At 38.2% G+C, this 18,613-nt stretch overlaps 1 protein-coding gene across 1 annotated transcript in view; it reads left to right on the top strand.

The window, feature by feature from the left end:
• Window positions 1-18,613, top strand: part of CCDC170 (coiled-coil domain containing 170) — a 35,615-nt gene that overhangs the window by 10,986 nt on the left and 6,016 nt on the right. The window contains exons 5-11 of the mRNA XM_059843294.1: window positions 102-358; window positions 3,997-4,141; window positions 5,870-6,055; window positions 12,451-12,768; window positions 15,385-15,585; window positions 17,380-17,553; window positions 18,320-18,562. Of these exons, the coding sequence (XP_059699277.1) occupies window positions 102-358; window positions 3,997-4,141; window positions 5,870-6,055; window positions 12,451-12,768; window positions 15,385-15,585; window positions 17,380-17,553; window positions 18,320-18,562 (1,524 nt within the window). The remainder of the gene's footprint in view (window positions 1-101; window positions 359-3,996; window positions 4,142-5,869; window positions 6,056-12,450; window positions 12,769-15,384; window positions 15,586-17,379; window positions 17,554-18,319; window positions 18,563-18,613) is intronic.

The following is an 18,613-nucleotide window of genomic DNA, read 5'->3' as shown; positions in this document are numbered from 1 at the left end:
AGAAATGTGTTTCTTGTCAGATTACTTAGCTTATAATAAAGTCACGTTATTTCAGGCTGCGAAAATTATTCTTCATTAATTTTCTCCTTTTATATCTTTAGCTGCTTAAACTCAGGTCGAGCATGATCTCTAAAGAAGCTTCTTTTCAAGAGCTGAAGGCTGAAGCTGAAAGCCATAAGGAAAGCAAGGCCAGACTGATGTCTCGCCTCCTGTCTTTACAAACACAAATCCAGGAGATGGAAAAAGAGCTGTGTATGCTTGCTGCCTCTAAAAACCAGGCTGAGCTGGCAGCTCAGGTGGCATACAAGGAAAACTTGGAGCTGAAGGAGGAGCTTCATGAGAAAAGCGCAGAACTTAAGTAAGAGTCGTGTGAGATAAGAAACAACTTTTTTTTGGATGGGATGATGGAATGGTATATTTGTCCGTATGGAAAAATAAGTAGGTAGATGGACTTTACTGCAGTTCTGAATTCTGTTACAGTGCCTGAGTGTGTGGAAGGTGTTGAAGTTTGAATTTTGAGTTGGTAGTCAATACCTAGAGGTTTGAATGTTTTGTACTTTAAAGGTGAAATGCGTTGAAGTTATAAAGTATAGTATCCTTTAACTGTGCTGTTCTCAGCATAGTGTATCAGAGCACTGATATATCAGTTCTACATAATTGCTCATGTTTCGTGTCTGTAGGCTGGAGATTTGTAGCAAAATTGATTGGTATGAAAATACTCTGAACTCCTAAATTCCAAAATCAGTGTCAGTCCTATTAATAGACACCTGGACTTTTTCAATGGATCTTTCTGCCCATTAACAGTCTAGTATTTGTGACTCCATCAATACTGTCTAGAGCAAGGAGTGAGTGTTTACTAGAGCATGGTGAGTGTTTACCAGACACCTGTCTTTCCCAAATCAGTGTTTGGCACATCTCTGCCAGGTTTTATGCATTAAAAGGGAATAATTAAGTCATTTTAAAACTGAGAGAAAACCATTACAGTGCACTTGTTTATTATCAGCTGATTTGCCAAAAGCCCTGCCTGGAGAGTGCAGCTTTACACAACAGCTCTTAACATTCTTTAAAATGCTATTTCTGGTAGGGAAAAAAAATAAGAAGAAGAAGAAAAGGGAAGAAAAACCTCCTATCCCGTTTGCTTGCCTAACTCACTGGGAGAAAACATCTGGAATACTGTGTTTCATACTTGCCTGCCATTATAGTGATACAATCAATTTTAGGGGCATAAATCTCAGCTGTCATTTCCAGAGCAGTCCCGGCTGCTGTCTTTGGCATGCAATACTTGTGTAATCAGTTCTGTTTGTGCTGATGCATGGTGATCAGGACCAGGGGACTGCTCCAAGAGAGAAGTGAGGAAAAAAAAAAAGCTTGATTTCCATGTCTACCAATCCCAGCTCTGGTTCACTGTGCACCTGGAGTGTGCCACTGGACTTCTGGCAAAAGGGAAGAGGTACAGGGATAGTGACTCTGCTCATTTGGAAGGAACAAACACATTGGATTGCTCATGAATGTGCAGTGTTTGCTTCCAAAGCTCTTTGTTGTCCTCAGCTAATGGTTACATGTGTCACTTCACACTAACCAGTGTGTTGACTCAGTGAACTTCAGTCCCTTATTCTGGCCACCCTGGTAGTGCCTGGCACATGACTAGTCCTAATTAGGTGTTCAAAAAAGATTTTCACTGAAAACCACTAATGAGAGGGAAGAGCAAGCCAGCACCCATGAAGTGCACATTTGCATTCTATACCTTGGGGATACAGAAAGAAATGTTTGGTGAATTCTCTGATTGGCTTCCAGGATGTGCACCTCTCCTATTGAAAGTGGTGCTTTTCTACTCGACATGTCTATTGCCATGGTATTTTTGGAGTGTGAACTGTCAAAAGCTTTTTTCTTCTTCTTTTTTCTTCCCTTCTCTTTGCTCATTAGTTCTGAAGAGCTAGCAAAACTGTGAAAAAGCCGTGTTCTACTTTTTTGTACCTGATTGCCTATTTTCTAGGTGCTCACACCTCTGCGGCCCTACTGCAGGTAATTAGATTATTAGTAAAGTTATCAAATGAGTGCTTTGTACTTCTGATTTTTTATTTTTAGCAGCAGGCATGGTTTTTTTAGTGGACACCTCAGTTTTTTAGAGCCACGGAACAGTTGTGGGTGGTCAATCTTATATAATATTCTGACAATTAGGCATGCATATATGGCATGTCTGAGCCTAATACCTTTTCACTTCTGATATATCCCTCCTCACAACAACAGTTCAGCAATCATCTCGTGGCTTCGTTTTGTTGGGGCTACAGAGGAAAGGAAGGTGCCCAGAGGTGAGGAAGCTGTGAGGGTGCTTGTGTTCTGAGGGACAGTGTCTGCTGCAGAAGGCAGAGCTCCTTTGGCTCACGGTGTGTGCTGTGCAGCAGCAGGTGGAACTGCCCTCATCAGTGCCCAGAGCAGTAATGAAAGTTTTCCATTCCTCTCTGCTATTCTGCCACTCTCTTTCACTTTGCAGCATTTTCAGCAGCTGTGCTGATCCCCCCCCTAAGGTTATGTGTCAGATCTGTTAAATCTTCTCATGGACTGTCTGTTTTGCTTACTGATTTACAAGCATTCAATGTACTGTGTTTGCACTCACTGTGCATCTCCTGTTGGAGTCTCGTGGGGCTCTTTGGTTATGGAATTGTTTGATTGCCAGCTGGGAGAGGAAGAAATCAGACATGGGAAAGAATGAGTCCAGCAATGACTACTGGACCCACCTTAAAAACTGAGAATAGTGCTGCACTCTGATAAGCAAATGAGTTTCAATAAAATATTTGCTCTGGACACGCATTTGGTTACATCTCAGGTCTTGATTTATTCTAGAGTGAAGAACTTGCTTTAGAAAGAACCTTGTTTTTCAAATGGAAGCTTGTCTTTCAAATTTACCACTATCAATCTACCATGTCTTGCACTCTTCCACTAAGTTCCTCACTCATGGGTGCTACTGAGAGGTACAGGAGTGGACATTTGCATTACACTAGTGGTTGTTTTGAGCTCTGTTTGGTTGGCTGGCTTTGCTAACCTGTTTGTAGTTTTTCATAAGTGATGTGTGTTTCAGCAGCATGAGCAAGATTTTTTTCTGTGTTTCCTACCAAATCAGACTGTGGTGGTTCTTGTTTTCTGGACCCATCTTTGTCCCTGGCAAGGGAAGGAATGTAACCACATTTATATCAAACTCACTGTTAATTTATTTGCTTGGTTGTTCTTGTAGTGTATTTACAAACTGACCCCTGCTCTAAAGGCTGAACACTTTTCATGTGGAATATGCATCCATGTGATAGGCACCTGTTGAGTGGCAAAATTGTGATGAAATTGCTGGCAAAAAGCTCAATTTTCTTAATACCTTTGTGGTAGCCCCTAGATGCTGTCTTTTTAAATACATCCCGTTCATGAGTAGTGCTTCAGAGTACTGCACAGCAAAGTAGTGTCTCCCATCTCTGCTTCTGCTGGTAAACTTCCCTTCACGGGTACTCTGGATGTCTTACACTTCCATTGGTCCAGAAAGGCTTCTCTTCACTTGCAGTTTGTTAATCATCTCTGTCAGCTTCTGTAGAGAGAGGGGATGTGAAGTGCTTTTCACATATTTTTGCTGAGAGTTGATCACTCTCCCCCCCCGCCCCCAACTTACTTTTTCTAAGGTTTTGCTTGCATTTTCTACTTGTAGTATCTTGAGGGCACTATTTATTTGTGTCACTTAGTTCTTGTGTTTTATTCAAATTTAAGCTGAAAATGAGATTGGGATCATAAAGGATTTTTTTTTTTAGTGTTTATCAAAAGCAATGATGAAGAAATGTTCACACATAAGGCAACAGCAAAAGTTATCATGTATTACATAACAGATATAGAGAATTAAATGAAACTTAAAATTCATTTGGTGGTATGCAGAAGCCAGCAATAGTCTTGGGACAATGCATTTTGCCTAGAATTCTTTTTCAGGGAACTTTCATCCTGACATGTATATTTTCTTTGTCTGATTAGTAAATATTTGAAAGAGCGTGAAGAAAACATGACTCAAGCTACTAAAATCAGCAAAAACTATGAATTGCTCCTTACACATCTTTCTGGATTCTTGGACATGGACATCAGAGAAAAAGAGAAACCACAAGAACACATAACATCAAAGGTGATTGTGTAGGCAAATGTTTCTCTATAGTGATTTAAAAGAAAAATATTCAGTTGTTACAGAAATAAAGCAAATAATAGAGATCTTTGTATTTAATTATGGCTTGCAGACAGTGCTATCATTTAAAGACAGATTTATTTTTCATACTGGGCTAATTTTCAAAGGTGCTAAAGATTAATAGGCCTCAGTGAACTCAGTCTGCTCTTATCTGCATAAATAATTAATGAGCCTGTAGTTCCCACATTCAGCCCTGTTTAGATACTTGGTTAAAAGCTTTCCTAAAACATTAATGTGGGGGTCAACAGGTGATATGTAAGCTGTAGCACTAGATCTTATCTCTTATCTTGAGCTGACATACTATTAAATACAAACATCTGAAATGGCATGCCCTAAAACAGCCTTTTTTGTGTCCTGTAATAAAATACTGTAAATAACTTTGTGGTGCTTCTGAGACTTAATAATATAAATGTATAATTTCTCTTCAGAATACTTCTGAAGTTCCAAGAACTAAGCTTCCATTCAGGAAAAGAAAGTTGCTTGTATATTCTTTTAACATCTATCAATGCTGCTGAAAGTAATTTTATTCTAATTTTATGCATTTGACTCATCTTCTGTCCACTCTTTGATCTCTGTTTTTCTTTCCTTTGGAGCACAATAGATATTTGGAGAAATTCTGTTTCATAATGTTCATGTCATGACTGTAAGATTACAGTCTTAATAAATCAAGATTATTTAGGTATGTATCCCAGTGAGTGTACGCCCTCATAATATTACAAGCACATTGAAATTTTAATAGATGCTCTAAAAATGTTGCCACGCAAGATGCACTCTTGCATGCTTTAATAATTAATAAGTTAATCATTGGAGCTTTAAAAAACATATTTTTATGTCTTTTAACAAAGTAGTAATAAATCTAGTTGGAAAATCTAATTTGTGCTGAAAGCTGTGCCTTAGGAAACCTTAGCAAGTAGTTTTTCTGGGGTCTTGGCACATCTGTTTAGCTTCTTTTCCACATTATGGTTTTATTTAAGGCAGAACTGATCTGTTTTAGTCTTAACAAATGTCTTGCCAGCAGGAATCAGGGTACATTTTTTGCTCACTCTTTGAAGTGCCCACATTTGTCTATTCCACCAATTGGAAATAGCACAGTGTACCAAAACAGCCCTGGAATCCTCCTGGAAAGGATTCCTTTTTCCAAGGTGTTGGCTGCTCACAATGTCAGCACTCCAGGTATTTGGCCCTGTCCTTGAATTGCTTATGAAATATCTGTTACTAACTCGAACCTCTGGTGCTTAAAAAGCTTTGAGCATGAATTGCAGCTTTCTTGTTCCGAATGAAAGGCACACATCTTAAAAAGCCAGGCTGGAATGGTTTGCCTTTCATGAAGGAGCTGCAAGGTCTGTTTTCTGACCTGCCTCACATCAAGCATGGATATGCAGCAGCAGTAGCTCTCCAGCTGTCTAATACATCATAAAGTCTGTGTGGGAGCAAATCTGAATCACCTTTAGCTAAGGTGGGGGTTAACAGTGAGAGTATAATTCTATGATTTTAAGTGTCTTTTTACTCTTTTTCTAAAGGAGCAGTAGAATGCAATTATAAGTCCCATCTAGGGGTCACCAGAAACATTGAGTCTTTACTGGCATGATTAGGAGCAGGTATAACTGGGATGAATATTTTTAATTTTTAAGAGCTTTTAAGAAGCTACTAATATTTGATTTATTTCTTAAGGTCTCTGAAATATGTAAAGAAAATGTGACACTAAAAGACCAGGTTGCTGCTCTTCAAGAAGCTGTGAATGTCCATGAGATGGAGTCTAAAGCTAACAGAGAAACTATAATGAGACTAGTTTCAGAAGCGGCCAAGGAGCAGAAAAAGGCAGCAGGATACTACCAAGACATGGAAAAACTTAGTAAGGTACATAATTGCATGGTGTGTATGCTTGTCTGGTTTTCAAATGTTTTCTTGACATTTCAAATTAATTTTCAATAGGAATTGCATGAGAAAAAATTATGTTGATTAGGGTCTTTCCTATAAAGGACATTTTTCTAAGGTTATTTTCAACTTTCTGAGAGTGAGATATGAAGATTAAACAACAATATTTTGTAAAATAGATCTGAGGTAGATTTGATGGCTTTCAGTGCTGTTTGCAAATATCTGGTTTTTCTCTCTTCTTAGTGTTGTAAACTTTGTGCTTGCACAAACATGTAAATAAATGAATGTGTATATTGTTACTATCTCAGGCACAAGTATGAAGTGGTGAAAAATGCTTTTTAAAATAATATTTATTTGACACTGCAAGTTTTCTGAGAATTTTTTGACTCAGTTTTACAAAAATTCTAATGAGAAATTGAAAGGAATTGATTGGACACTATTCTTTCTCTTAAAGCACTGGCAGGTTAAGTGTCTTGGCTTCCATACACCCTAGCTTATCTTTTCACTGCATTATAAATTTGTATTTCATAACCATTGACTCATGGCCCAAAAGTTGTAGCAATAGGATGGCTCTTGCAGGAAAGCAAGAAGTTTCACTGTTGGGAAACCTTGGAGGAAATCTGTGCAGCAGGAAGGATAGTCAGATGGGAAATGTAAGTTAAGTTGTAGGTCAGGTATTCCAAATTCACCTAGCTATGATTTATGACAGAAAAGGATTTGATTTAAGGATTGAATTGCTCCAGGAGCACTCCCCATTACGAGTTCATGTATTTCAAAGGATGGATGAACAAAGTGCATTTCTGTAGCAATTTTCCTTATTGCTTTGCCCTTTGAGTGGTGTCTGTGGAAAGGAGGCAGTTTAGTGGAGCCAGAATGAAGATTTCCTGCAGGTGAAACAGTGCAGTTAAAGCTGATGGCCAGAACGTGAGAAAATAGGAGAAGAAACTCAGACTGCCAAATATGTAGCTGAGTTGTGTGTGATTGAGTTTGCAGGAATTTTTAACATAAAGAAAATCTTGGGCAAGTGAATTTTCCAAATTAACACAGTATTTTCCCCACCCCTGGCATTCCTCTTTTCCTGAAGAAGAGACACCCACCATACACTTTAAAGGATATAGTGTTCTGATTTGGTTGTAAGCAAAATACTTAGGAGATGAGAAATAGCTGGCAGCCTGCTCTGGAAAAGAAAGAATTTGTGTTGAAGATAAATGTAAGTACCACAAGGGTAATAAATTTTTCTTACTGCTGAAAATAGTTCTTACCAAGCTGTGTACAATTTTCTAAGGCTCAATGGAGAGAGAGCCTGCACCAAAAACTTAAACAGGTCCTTTTTGAGAACATTTTGTTTTCATACTTCACTTCAAACACAGGTGTGTGAGGAAGAACACAGTGTAGTTTTCTCAGTAAGCCAGAATCAGGAGATGTTTTAAACCAAAATCAGGACTCCATTTGTGGCTTGTTTTTCAAGTTTGCTCTGACTGCCAAAACATTTACCAAGTTGAGCTATTTTCTGAAAAATATTTTCCTCTTGTTATTTTGCATGTGCCAAATACATAATTTATTTAACCAATTTTACAGAAATATCTTTCTAAATTATTAGCATTGCCTTTCAAAAGCATTGCCTTTGAAAAGCCCCATCTGCATAGAGGCTGCAGATTCCTCCAGTGCAATTTCAGTTTAGCAACTTACATTTGCAGGCACTGAGTAAATCTGTTGAGAAGGTGTTGTGTTCACAAAATCTTATGAAGAAGTTCAGTATTGAAAAAGAAGGTAAAAAACAAAAAAAATGCTTTAAGTCCTCACCTGTGAAGTGTGGGATCCCCTGTTCCCTTGATGGGTGTGTGGTTTGGTTACAGGAGGGGCACCAGTGGCACAAGTCAGTCTGACTTCCCCGTGTACCTCATGCTGCACAGTTTGAGCACATGAATGGAGCTGCATGCGTTGTGACATGTTCCCCTGTCAAGGTGAGAAGCAGAAATCCATACTGCTCCTGTGCCAGAAGACTCATACTTGGCTGAGTGTTTCTGGGCTGTTTTCTGGACTTAATTAATGGAATTGCCTGTAGCTGAATTTACCCAGCAAAGGCTGAGTACAAGGGACTTTTGCCTGCGTGTACCAGCAGTTCTCAGGGTCAAACATTTTGGCTGTCTTTGGTATTGCAGATGGAGATGGCAGCCCATTTCCCCCAGTTTTCTCTTAAAATTCTTCCTAAGTGTATAGAGACCATCACACTGCTCTGTCAGTCATCTCCACCAAGATTTGGCCACCACACTGTTCCCTGCCACCCTTCTGAATAATTGCCTGTTTTAATTACCAGGTAGTTCTCCACTCCCATTCCTTAGGAATGCTATGAATTCCTTCTCTTGATCTGGTGCTTTTTTTTTTTTTAATGTCCCAGGAGGAAGTAGCTGCCTGTATTCAAAAATTCTTACTCAATAAAATGAAAGCTAGTTAATTACATTTGGAGGTTAATATATTTAAAATATTCTTTAGCATTGTTTAATACTTGAGTATTTGTTGCAGTTAGCTGGGCTTCATTTAAGGAACATTAAAAAGTGAACCATCATTTTATCTGTTCTCCTCTTAGTCTCACTGCATGACAATATCAACCAGCAAAGAATAAAAGCCAAAAATTTCTTAAACTAATAGAAGTAAAAAAAGCAATTCAAGAAGCTGGGTTTTTTTTTCTAGTCTATTATTTTTATTTATTTCTGACTATATTCTGCTATATATTTCTGAATTTCTCATGTTTCTGATAGACTATTGCAAGATTTTGCTTCTGGAAATCGATAAATATTGTACATACCTTTATTATGGCTGCATTGGATATCAAATTTGCATTTGATGAAAAACAACTTTCAAATCCTGCCCAGATTTCTAGTCTTAGAATCAGAATATCCAAAATTTCTTTCTGTATTTCAGGAGAGTGATTACTGATTATGCTAATCATAATTAGAGAATGATAACATTCTTTGAGAGTGTCTATAGGTCCTCTAAAATGTCTTATTTACTCTAAGCAAGTTTCTTTTTATTATTTAATACCTCTATGGTACTTATCTAAGATATAGAAGAGGATGCATATATTCTTCCAGATTAATTTAAATACAGCATTGCCACAGATGAACTGCAAGAACTAGTAATCTGTCTTGTTCTGTTTCACATCCTTGCTGATGGTTCAACCTGGAAATATTTGTGATTTCCCTCTGAAGTTCTATTTTTAACATTTGTTTTGCAAAGATGTGCACCGTGCAAAATCTTTGAAGAACATACTTGAAGTGTATGCAAGCAATTTTAATTAATACAAATATATCTGCACGTACAACTGATGCAAAATTAACCAGGAAAATACTCTTCAGTGTTCAATAATGGCTTATATTGTTATGTTAATGAACAAAATGGATCTAAGTAGTTTCTAATCAATATAAGCATATTAAAATAAATCCATTTTATGAAAAGAGTTAATTAAAATATGAAAACCTTATTTAGGGATTTTGATTGAATTTGAGAAACATGGCTACATTTTGAATAGACCCAAATACTTAGATTGCAGGAGAGACAGCCAAATGATTTTAGGTTTTTCTTGTCCCAACATATAAATACAGGAATGAGTTTCTCCAAACCTGGATTTTTTTTTTTTTTTTTTTGTTTTATTTTTGTTTATAAGATGTCATTAAGAAAACATTAGAGGCAGGTTTCAGCAGGCATCACAGATATTTCCAGATGGAATCAGTTGAGAAGACAGGAGATAAGAGCAAATTAGTTTGCAGTCTTTATGGTATTAACAGTAGTAACTGGAGGTGCAGCTGGTGTAAGAATTGATTTGGAAAAGACCTGCATTCTTTTAATACCTTATTATTACTGTTAATGTAATGTGGGCTCTTTTTGTATGTGTATACATAGTTGAGTTTAGGCTATTGAGAGCATGCTGCTGACTGGGGCGTCGGTATTAATAGAATCATGGAATTATTTAGGTTGGGAAAGACCTGTAAGTTCATGGAGTCTAACTGTTAACACAGCACTGCCAAACCTGCTACTAAACCATGTCCCTAAGTATTCTGTATACAGTATCCTGTATCCTAAGTATGTCTCCAGGGGTGGTGACTCCACCACTTACGTCCCTGGGCAGCCTGTTCGAGTGCTTCATAGCCCTTTTGATGAAGAATATTTTCCTGGTATCCAATTTAAACCTCCCCTGGCCACAATTCAAGGCCATTTCCTATGTTTCTTAACTGGGAGAAGAAATTGACCCCCACCTGGCTCCAGCCTCCTTTCAGGCAGTGGTAGAGAGCGATAAGGTCTCCCTTGAGCCTCCTCCAGTTTAAGCACCCCCAGCTCCTCCAGGTCCTCCTCATCAGACTTGTGCTCCAGACCTACCACCAGCTCCATTGCCCTTCTCTGAACACCAGAGCACCTCAATGTCCTTCCTGACCTGAGGGGCCCAAAACAAAACACAGCACTCAAGGTGCAGCCTCACCAGTGCCAAGTGACAATCCCTGCCCTGCTCCTGCTGGCCACACTATTCCTGATCCAGGCCAGGATGTCCTTGGTCCTCTTGGCCACCTGGGTGCAGCTGCTTCACATTTAGCTGCTGTTGACCAGCACCCCCAGGTGCTTTTAGGACAGTTTCCTAGCCACTGTTTGGTGGCTTGTACTTCTTTAGTTTAGACTTTGCTCTTTTTAATAAACAATGTTTGTTTTCAGATGTTCACAATTTAACAAGATGGTGATTAGTTAAGCTCCCTGGTACTGGCAAACCATTTTAGCACTGCCCTTCTGAAAGGAAAAATACACACTGCTGAAAACTGCAATTGAAATAAATGACTCTTTATTCTTTGCTGTAATTACCATAATGTAGTTCTGAGCACAGGTGGGAATTTTCTATTAATAGGACTTGTCTAGAATAAAAAAGAGAAATTGGCAAGGAATCAGGCCAACATTTGTTTCTAAAACAATTCTAAAATTACTTCAGAAACGTGTAATAACAAATAATTTCCTAAATGACTGGGGTTGTTTTTATTTCTGTTTTTGCATGTTTGCCTTTTTGCTGCTATTAAACATTTTAGTGGTTTTAGTATCATATGTATCATATTTTTATATTTTATTTTCTAAAAGTGCCCTGCAAACTCCTTTTTTTTGGCCACCCTCCCTGCTGATCTACAGAAATGCTCCCAGATTTAACTGCTTGATTGGCAGGTATTCTATTAATACAAATGACATGCTATGCTCCAAAGCAAGCACACACAGACCCCGAGAGACCCTTGAGTAATCACCATATTCATAACTCCTCCAGGAACAGTTCTCTAACTCCAGTGTGCACAATCTTAACTCATATCAGTCCTCTTACTGAGCCTCTGCTCATCACTGAGACCTCCAGAAGAATCCAATCCCTCTCTGTAAATATTCCATCCTCTGTAGTAATTTTGTGTCATGTGTGGAATAATGTTCTTTCCCATTTGTTCTTCCCAATCAATAAATGCCCTGAGGAATGAAGACCTGGTCTTTGCTGTACTTTTAGTTGGTCTTGCTGCAAATATTTTTCTTGTATATGTATGTGTAAGCACCCTTAATATTGGTATTGTGGGGAAAGGAGAGATGCACAATACTTTATTTCTTTATTTTTTCTGTCATAATTAGCTTTGGTGTCATGGCTCAGGATGCACAATTCTTTCTGTCTGCTCTGACCTGTTAGGTCAATATTTATATACAATTTATATAGATACATATCTATTGGCTATATTTTATTCCTTCCCAACCAAGCCTTGGTTTGTCTGGTCCCTCACTTCTCATTTCTGTGAATAAATAATCTCAGGAATTTTTGTCACATAAATTTTTGTCAGATAAAATGATCCCAGAGATCACCTCTTATCACCGTGTTCAGGGATTGTGTCTATGGTTTTGGTCAGCTCTGAGTTGTCAGGCAGTTGGAGTTGATCATCACTGCAGGTCCCTTCCATCTGAAATACTCTATTCTATCCTACCCTTTCCCCTCTCAGATGTAGTACTTTGGCTTTATTTGTGATGCATCCTTTTCACTGCTTGTTTTTCAGGCCATGTTGTCTGGATGAAAAAGTAAGATTTCAATAGTTTCACAATAAAAAATTTGGTTTCATTCACCTGAAAATTTTATTATGTATTCCTTTTTGCAAACCAATATGAGAGGTTAGTCTTTAGTGTGATTACAATAGACTTAAGCTTTTCATCAATTTCAGTGGCAGCTCCCCTATGAGACCCTGATGTTGAACAAATATGAGGAAGGAATATGGGTCCGAGTTTCCATGTCTGCAGTTCCTGCTCCTGAGTTATTCCTTAATTTGTGTGTTGTGGAGAGGGTTTATAACTGATTCTAAAAATCTTGTTCAATTTTTCATGCACTTTAGGATCTTGACAGTGCTATAATAAAGAGGCAGAGTTTAGAGATGGAGATCAGAAACCTCCAAGAGAAACTGACTGTTAACCAGAAAGCTTTGGACACCTCGAAGCAGGAGCTGCACAATCTGAAGAAATCTTCCAGTGAGTTAGATGCAAGCTTGAAGAGTAGCAGAGAAGAGGTCAGGACTGCTCAGAGCTCTTTAGAGGCTTTTAAAGAAGAAATTGCTACCCTGCTCAGCTGTGGATCTGAAATAGTTAAACCTTCTGAGAAGGCCATTTTGGAGAGGATCCAAGAAATAAATTGCAAAGAAAAGAATAAAGAAATAGTAAGTCAGCAACTACTGCACTTGCCCAATGTGTGTATTTAATGTCTTTGGGTTCTGTTTAATTCTATTCATCTGGTAGGGTGTTCGTTCTTTCTGCTTAGGTTTTGGAATTACAGAAAACTTTAATTATGCTGTTTATTGATTTAAGGTAATAAGGGAAAAGCATCTATGTTTAACTAAACAGGAAGAGTTCAGAAATTAAGTTAATAATAGATGATGTTAAGAAGAAAATAATTGGAATGGTCTTTCAGTTACAACACTGAAATTTGGTTTCTGTGCCAGCAGACATCAAAAGTGGCTGTTTGGTTGCTATGATTTAGTAAAACCTGTGAACAAGTATGGATTTGCTGCTACAATGGTGACTTCAAGAACTGACTTCTTTCTCAAAGCAGATATAATTGATGAGTTGCCACAGGCAACTTCTTTCCCTCCAATCCTCAAAACCTGCACCTAAAAATAAAGATGTGTTTTTACACTTACAGCTAAACATTATTCAGCACCCAAAGAAGGCAAAGGGGGGGCTCTGGCTTGAGGCATTTGGGCTGGTGATTTGCAAAGGTGTGTTTGAATGTATAGGTCGAGAAGGGGCAGCTCAGGGGGAAGGTGAATCAGAATGCCAGGAAAAAACAGCTTTAATATTCTTGCTAGAGTTTGAAATTCTAGCATCTCTTGCTGATGTGAGGAGCAAATGATTCTGTCCAAGGCTGGAAGTAGTTCTTAAAAATATCCTGTGCATTTCAGTGAAGTACATAAAAAAAAAAACAAAAAACAAAACCAACAAAACAAAACAAAAACCAAAACAAAAAAAACCCAACCAACAAAAATCCATGCCATTGACCTTCTTGCCTACCTGGGCACATTGTTGGCTCAGTTTCAGCCAGCTGTTCACCAGCACCCACACATCTTTTTCAACCACTCAGCTTCCCAGCCACTCTGCCCAGCCTGCAGCAATGTTGTCACCCAAGGGCAGGACCTGGCACATGGAACTGGCACTTTGCCTTGTTGAACTTGATACACTGGCATCAGCCCATTGATCCAGCCTGCCCAGATCCCTCTGTAGAGCCTTCCTACCCTCCTGCAGATCCACACTCAAACCCTGCTTTGTTCACATGTAAAATGGTTGCAGTCTGAAATTATCCAATAGCCACATTAAAGAAAAAAAGCAGGAAAGGGGTTTTTATTTTGCAGGTTGACTGATCAAGCTGCACTAGTCATAGGAATGAGAAGTTGTGGAGGTCAGAACTGTAGGACCAAAAATGCAGCCTTTATAAAATGATGGATGAGGCACGGGTGGGTAACAAGTCTGCAATGTTGTTTTAGGAAATGCCTACCTTGTGGGTTGTCCCTAAGCCAAAAGTTACACCAGGGTGCCCCAGGATCATAAAATGACAGCTTCTGCTCTGTTTCTGTGGTATAGTCCTTCACTTTCTCATGTTTATGGATCTTTGAAGCCTCTAAAACCCTCTCTGCAGCCTGATAAAGGGGCTCTGGGCTCCCTGGCAGTAGCGCATCCGTGGTCACTGAAATTCTTCTTCCTGCTGGGTGATGTGAAATGCAAAACAACGTAAAATATGTTTGTGGGTTCTTGCAGATTTATTATTGTTTAGTGTTGTCTACTGCACAAACATCAGTAATTTTTTTAGTGTTTTTAGGCAAGTTTGGGGCAAACTGCATTTAATTGCAGTTTGAGTTGAAAACCTTTCAGTGCCATTAAAATTAATGAGAGCTCTGTGTACTTACTGTTAATTTTATTAACAGGAACCAACAAGATGCTTAAAATTAAGAGGCTGCTTGGAGATGAGTGTCTAACACTGAGTTTCAAATGCACTATAGTTAACTATGTAACCAAATAATTATATGACAGTAAGAAGAATACAAAGGGAAACAAGAAACTTGGTGTATAGAAGTGCCTTTCTGTATCTGGCAGATACTTTAAAGCATTTAATTTATAAATAGTTTACAACTTAATATCCATTACATTATCTGCAGGTGTTGTAAAGTTAACAGTGAAGAATTAGAAATTTTTTCAAAATTGTTCTAATTGCTTATTTTGAGATTTTATCCTTTTGTCCTTGGGCTCTAGCTAGATTACAGAAGTTATTATTACTAATATTTTTTAAAGCACAATCTTTTGAACACTTTTTAACAGTTACCAGGTGGGAAACACTCCTCTGAGACTTAATTATCCATATCTACCTTCTCCCCTATATTCTGCATGCATTTTCTGAATAACTTATATGCTTTTTCCAGTCAACTCCTCAATAGAATAGTGGTTTCTTTGGCTTATTTCAAGAAATGATAGTTGACTTCCAGGCATTGCTGTTGTGCCCACATCTTTGGAAATTTTGTGTCTGAATTACTTTGTATTGATTTTTTAATACTAAGTAATTGTATTTGACTCATCTTATTTATAGTATCTGCTGTTCATGTTTGAGTGTCTCCACTTCTACAATTTTTTGCTGGTGGTTACAGATTTTTCTTTTTTACATTTTAAGTGCATACGTTTTAAAGATAGATATTTTGCCCTATTTTTCATAATTTGTTGATTTATCTTTCATATCTTTCTAGCATTTCCCATCTAACCCCATATGCTTTGTTGTTTTGCTTGCTCCCTAGATGGTATCTCAGCTTGAAACACAATTAGCTAAATTGACTAAAGCTTTGGAAAACCAGACCAGATTGTACCATGAAGCCCTGGAGAGGAGCAGGAAAGCTGAAAAATGTTCTGAGAATTTCCACGATCAACTGAAGCACTTGGAAGAGGAATTATTAAATGGAGACCTGATGCAAGATGGTTTGAAGCTTGAGAAACAAAAAGTAGTTGCACACATTATTTACTTTTGAATGGAGGTCACTAAAGGCAGAGACACAGCTCATTGTATTGCTTTGGTCTACTGGAGCACTGCAAGTAATGTGAAACAGCAATGTCAGACATGATGTAGGGAGTAATAATACCTTTGCCTTGACCAACCATTAGAAGATGTAGCTAAGCTTTTGAGTTCATTATTGTGAAACAAAACGAACAAAAAACCTGACCCCCCCCCAAAAAAAAAAAAAAACCCACCAAGCAAAAAAAAAAAAAACCCCAAAAACCAAACTAAACCCCAAAACCAGCTTAAAAGAAGTCCCTGTCAATACCCCATCAGAAGTCCTTCAATTATAATCTGATCTCAAAATTTCTCTCATCCTTATGTCTTTCTCTAAAACATCATCTGGTCTGCATTCTCTCAAGATCCTGTCCTGTGTCTTTGATTCTTTTATATTATTAGACAATTATAACTACTAGGTTTTTTGTCTAATTGTATAAATGAGCACACTGTTAGCCTATAACTCATTCACATACCAAAGAGTTTGAAAAATGACATAGTATCTGGAAAGCCAAACACTACAGCTATGAAAAACAAAGTTGCAGCAGGTTGCCAGGCCAGGATTTGTGCTTAGAGAAATCAACAATTTTGTGCTACTTGTTTTGCCTTAGACTATGATAAAATAACTTTTTTGAATGAGGCATCCATCACATTGGGAGAAAACCAGAAAAAGGAGCTGTACCTTCTGCTCTGCTTCCTCTGTGAATAACATGTGGCCCTAGATTCTTAAATTATTCTCTACATTTTGCTGCAAGGATCTTTTTTGCAATTTTTTTTTCTGTCAATGAGTAACTGCAGTACTTTCCTCTTCTGCTGCTGTTTTTAATTATTTGAACCAGAAATATCATGAAACAAAAAGGTATTCTTAGTAATGAACAAATGGGGAAACTGGTTTGTTGGTGTTTTGCATTTTTTTTTCTTTTTATTTATTTTGTCGGTTCTATGCAAAGATAATGGTTTGCACCAGAAGTAAGAGGAAACAAAGGGAAACAGTTCTTAGTGAGAAGGAGGGTTTTGGATTTTGCAAGAGAAGCTAATTGAGAGCAAGAGACTAAAGCAATTTTTAAAGAGATGGTAGCTCAGGACAAAAGAAGGAAAAATTGGATTGAATACTCTTTGATATCTGTATGTGTTCACATCAGTAAAGCAGATGGAGATGCAATTAAAATAACCTTAAAAGCAATTTGTAAACCAGTAACTTATCTCTAAAGCTTGCTGTTCCAAAGAAGGGCTGAAGGCTGACTGTGTTAACATTCCTGCATCTCCTCACACCACATAGTATGTAATTCCTGGCATCACTGGTACCAATTCCCTCTGTTGGAGAGCTCACAGTATGGGGCAATCCCAGCACTTGCAGTATTAGTTAGGACACAGCTGCCCATTCTGACTTCTCCCTGCCCATGCACGGCCGTGTGAAACAACAGAGCTCCAGACAGGAACTGGACTCAGAAGCAGGGACCTGCCTGTTGCTGCAGAGAAGCAAACCCCAATTTTTCTTGCTAAGAAGATAAATACAGTAGATCTAGGGATTTATGGACAAAGTAAATGTTGACTAAAAAAAGGACATATGGAGAATTTGCAGTTGTGTCAGGAGTGTGCCAATTACACCCTTTCAGTATGTTATTTCTTGTAGTGTACTTGTACATATTGTTGGCTGCTGCTATAGTGGGGATTGCTTTTAAATGGTACTTCATGACTTTTAATGAAATTTTATTGTTCTTCTGCCCACTTTCCCACGTCTTAGTATCTGAAATTTCTGGAGCAACTTAATGAGAAGATGAAGCTGGACAGCCTAGCAGCAGAGGTTGGATTTGATATGACCATGGATGTGATTCTGGCCCGGGTAGAGCAGTTGGTGAAACTGGAAGGGGATGCAGTGGTTGAGAACAAGACTGTGGCATACAGCCTCAGAAGGAAGGTATTCAAAAGAGGCATACCATTTAAAGATAAACATATGGCTGTGTTTCTGTAGTGGCTGGCTAGAGGCAGCAGACTGTATATGTGCAAGGAATTTCAAAGATATCCGTGACATAAAAAGAAGATAGTGAATGTTTGCAAACTGTGCAAAAAGACTGCATATTGAAATAACTAAACTCACCAGTCAGTTGAACGTGATACTGCTTTTCACAACTTAAGAAAAAACACTGAAGTTGTGGATGTTTATATCTGTATTTTTGTCTACTTTTTAATACACATTTATAGTTCTGTAAACAACTGCCAGTAATATTTAAATCTAAAGGGATCTGCCAGGGAGGGAGGCGCATTACACAAACTTCTCTAGAAACTGGTAGGGTCTTGGTTGTACTTCACCAAGAATTGCAACGTTTCCAACAAGAACTGTTCCTTCATTCAGTTGTTCCTACAGGAACAAGTCTGTTCAAATTTGGTCAAACAAGCCTCTGCCATCCTGTTATGACACAGGGAAATCTTTCAGGTTTAGGCCTGTCAGACTGGTATAGAGCTGGGAATTGGGTCTGTTTGGGGTTTAAATATTATAGAAGCACAATGAATTGGTAATAGAAGGAGTATCAAGTAAGGGTATATATGTTCATACTTCACAAAGTTTTCAAGAGAGGAAAAGGAGTTCAGGTTATAAACGCAACATGAGGGTTAAATTAGCGATTATGCAGTACCACGGTCTCTCACATTTATTTTTTCAAATGTCCTTGTGTTTGGAAATCAAGTTGAAGGCTCAGAAAGAAAAACTTGAGAGCAAAGAGCTGCACATGAACCTTCTGCGGCAGAAAATAACCCAGCTGGAAGAAGAGAAGCAAGTAAGGGCAGCCTTAGCTGTGGAAAGGGATGAGGCCAATCTTGCTGTCAGAAAGTTACATAAGATGATAGAGAGGCTACAGAAGCAGCTTGATCTGGCAAGGGAAACAAATACTGATCTCAAAGCCAAGCTGTCTGAAACCAGTGAACTTAAGGTGAGTTAAAAGATTACATTTGTACTTCTATCCATTTTTCTATTCCAGTTG

This window comes from Haemorhous mexicanus, chromosome 3 (genome assembly GCF_027477595.1).
Source record: "Haemorhous mexicanus isolate bHaeMex1 chromosome 3, bHaeMex1.pri, whole genome shotgun sequence".
In the NCBI taxonomy this organism is placed as follows: Eukaryota; Metazoa; Chordata; class Aves; order Passeriformes; family Fringillidae; genus Haemorhous; species Haemorhous mexicanus.
Note: the sequence above shows the minus strand (reverse complement) of the source record. Positions and strands in the feature narration are given on the sequence as shown.